The sequence below is a fragment of the Pseudophryne corroboree genome, chromosome 10 (assembly GCF_028390025.1).
Source record: "Pseudophryne corroboree isolate aPseCor3 chromosome 10, aPseCor3.hap2, whole genome shotgun sequence".
In the NCBI taxonomy this organism is placed as follows: domain Eukaryota; kingdom Metazoa; phylum Chordata; class Amphibia; order Anura; family Myobatrachidae; genus Pseudophryne; species Pseudophryne corroboree.
Window position 1 is genome coordinate 44,262,768 of NC_086453.1, and position 3,675 is coordinate 44,266,442.

At 43.1% G+C, this 3,675-nt stretch overlaps 1 protein-coding gene across 1 annotated transcript; it reads left to right on the forward strand.

Moving 5' to 3' along the window:
- The first annotated feature begins 1,428 nt into the window (after positions 1-1,428).
- LOC134966983 (probable G-protein coupled receptor 33) lies at positions 1,429-3,413 on the forward strand. Its single transcript, XM_063943988.1, has one exon. It carries the CDS (start codon positions 1,429-1,431, stop codon positions 2,392-2,394), a length of 966 nt encoding a protein of 321 aa, XP_063800058.1. The 3' UTR covers positions 2,395-3,413.
- Positions 3,414-3,675: the final 262 nt, after the last annotated feature.

Below are 3,675 nucleotides of genomic sequence, written 5' to 3' on the forward strand. Positions count from 1 at the left end.
ATGTCGACCTAAAGACCCTGTCGACCTAGACACCCTGTCGACCTAGTTACTGTCGACCAATAGTGGTCGACCTAGACATTGTCGACCTAGTTACTGTCGACTTAGAGACCGGGTCCCGGCTTTACTGCAGATTTCCAGCTTTTAAGTTACATTAACACCTAGAATAGTATTTTACTAATCTGCACCCACCTCACAGCCAGAATCACAGGAGCTCCACTGCTGCTACATTACCTAGGAATCCTCAGGGGCAGTTCTCTCACAGCCCCAGATGCAAACTATGGTAGGTAAGGGGCTAGGCTGGTTGTGTACATTGAGTTATCCATTTAAATATAAATAACTGCATGGATGCAATGGGCCAATAGCTTCATTTTTATTAGCATATAAGTTTGTTTTTTTAACTGCATGGGAATCTAGAAATATATATTACTAATGTGCTTCCTCGCACTATCCATAATCCCAATCAAATATTTTCCCTGAGTTCCTCTCACAGCCTTGGATAAAAACCAGGGTCTTGGCATAAATATTGTGCAAAAATGTAAAAAAATGACACGTACTGTAATTAAACTATATGGTGTTGTGGCAGGTGTGGTGAAAGGTGCAATATCTGCAATGCGGTCAGCATACTGGTGCACTGGTTGCTGTGGTCAGGCGACTGACCCTGGAAATCTGACACCACACTGAATCCCGGGGCAAGAACCCCGACCAACGGCATCCCGATGGTGAGTATTGGTGGGGTTAAGGATAGGCACGACAGCCGGGGGGAGGGGGTGGTTAGCCATAGCTACCATCCCCGCTCGAGTTTAAGCCATAGCCGCCACCGGTGTGATTAGGTACATACTACACCCCATACTATTTTAGCCACAGCTGCCACCCCAGGCGGGTTAGGGACTAGGTAGGGGACGGCATTCTAAAAGTCGGGATGCCGTGTCGGTCATGTGACCACTGGCATCCTGACCATCTGCATTTCATATCACCCCCAAATGTCCAAATGCAGGTACACAGAACAAGTGGACAGAGCCTGGTATTGAGAACATACAAACAAATTTCATTTGGCACAGTGATCCTTGTCTTTGTTACCATACACCTGAAGTGGAGAGAAATGTCATTTAGCAGTAAGAATGCAAGATTGGTGATTTGAAGACAAATTTCTCCTGTTTTTGAGATTTAAAAAAAACAAAAACAAGAGAAGAAGCTTAATGCTCGTATACTGACATAATGTACAACATAACAAGGTGTAAGATAAGGAATCCTTAGTGAGACCAGCTCTAACCACAAGATGCTCGTATACTGACATAATGTACAACATAACAAGGTGTAGGATAAGGAATCCTTAGTGAGACCAGCTCTAACCACAAGACCACTGAAACAGATTTGGTGGCCTTCATGAACGTGGATTAATTTTATGTTATTTATGTCTTGCAGTGCACAATGACTGTTAACGTAACCTCCAGCTATCACTTCAACACAAGTAATGGGACAACCTACGAGCCCTTGACGGCTTCCAAGATAATTTCAGCTGTGGTTTTGCTGTTAACATTTGTGTTTGGATTGGTTGGAAATACTTTATATCTTTGGGTCCTTTGGTTCAGGATGAGAAAAACTATAAACACAACTTGGTTCTTTCATCTTATTTTGGGCAATCTCTTTTTCACTCTTATCATTCCATTTGCTACTGTCTATTTTATGATGAAACCTCACTGGATGTTTGGATTGTTTATGTGCAAGTTCATTAATGTATTTTTGTCATTAGCTATGTTTGCCGCAGTGTTTGTCCTTACAACAATCAGCATTGACCGTTACTGCTTGGTCTTCCATCCAGTATGGTACAGAAATCACATGAATCCTCAGAACGCTTCGATCATCTGCATTTTTTGGTGGATTATTGCATTTTTGATTAGCTCTCCTTATCTTGTGTTTCGACAAGTAAAAGATGACGACAAGAACATCACTATCTGCTACAATGATTTCACCAGTTTTGGAAAGTGGAATGAACAGCAATTAAAGTGGAGCCTGTTCAGTGTTCGTTTGTTAATGGGTTTACTAATTCCTTTTGCTATTGTTGCATATTGTTATCTACAAATATTTATCAAGATGAAGAAGGAAGGACTTGCACGCTCCAGTAAACCCTACAAGATAATCATCATTGCGATTCTATCTTTCTTTATTTCCTGGACCCCCTACCATATATGGTATGGAATGTCCGTGGAAGGCAGCGTCCAAGAGAGTATCCTACAACCTTTACAAGTCTTAACAACATGTTTGAGCTGTATTAATTCTTGCTTTACACCATTACTTTACCTGTTTGTTGTGGAAAGCTTCAAAAATATGTTCAGGAAGTCTCTATTTCATCTCATTGAGTCGGTTCTTAAGGAAACATTTTCTGAAAATAAATAACAAGAGTTACAGTCTGATATAAGGGATGCCATAGACATAGAGGATAGGAGGGAAAGAATACACAAATTCCAACAAGTTCAATGCATGGTATATGCAGAGCCAAGCTTTTTATTCCACTGTGTTATTATTCCGATAAACTTAAACCATATATCAAGTTATCTGGACTTATTTCTATGAAGCCATTGTCTGAGCAGGACACATCATATACCACAGCTCTTGGTCCGTAGATGTGCAGAATTATATTGGAATTGTGATTGGTTGCTTTGTTTCGGAGTTATGTGGCAAAACATCTACCTTCCAAATACAATGCATTACCATTGTGCTCTGGAAACTGTGACAGTTGGTGAACTCTCCTTGTGGACCTGCTGACTGACCTGGAACATATGACCTGTTGGGTGGTCTGGAAACTGTGACAGTTATGTGTAGCCACCCACTAAGCAGGGATACTACGGGGTATCAACTCCTATGTGGGTGAAAAGGTATAAAATGTTCCATCCAGCAAACTCTTGCCCAGTTGAAACCGGGCACATCAGTTAGTATTGGACGAATAGTCTAGCAATATAGCAGCAGAGAATGCCATACCCTTATTTCTTCTGTCTGCCTCTATTGCTCCCAAATCTCCCTATACCTCCCATTTACCCTATTCCTCCCTCTCATCCCTTTCTACTGATCTTTCTTATCTCATTATTGGTTTCCTCCCCCTCTCTTTCCTATACAGTATCCCCTTTTCTCACTTCGGCTGCTGTGGGTAGTGAGCGAGCTTGGTGGGTCGTAAGCTGTTGTGGCCAGCATTGCCATTTTCTTTTTTCTTTTCCTTTTCTCTGTACCCCTTGCCCCTTTATTGATGTTGGCATGAACTCTGATGCTGCAGCCAGACACAGGGAAGCATTGCTCCCCTGAATTTAATTGTGTGCTGTATGGAAAGGGGGTGAGAAGGGAGGGAGATGAGCAAAATGGCTTGTGAGCAGGGGGTATTGTGGCACATTGGGCACACAGAAAGGAGGTGAGAAGGGAGGGTGATAGATCAGGGGGTATTGTGGCACATTGGGCACACAGAAAGGAGGTGAGAAGGGAGGGTGATAGAGCAGGGGGTATGGTGGCACATTGGGCACACAGAAAGGAGGTGAGAAGGGAGGGTGATAGAGCAGGGGGTATGGTGGCACATTGGGCACACAGAAAGGAGGTGAGAAGGGAGGGTGATAGATCAGGGGGTATTGTGGCACATTGTGCACACAGAAAGGAGGTGAGAAGGGAGGGTGATAGATCAGGGGGTATGGTGGC

Excerpts from the sequence above, each read along its gene's own strand:
- LOC134966983 (XM_063943988.1), top strand. The coding sequence starts at position 1,429 with ATGACTGTTAACGTAACCTCCAGCTATCACTTCAACACAAGTAATGGG.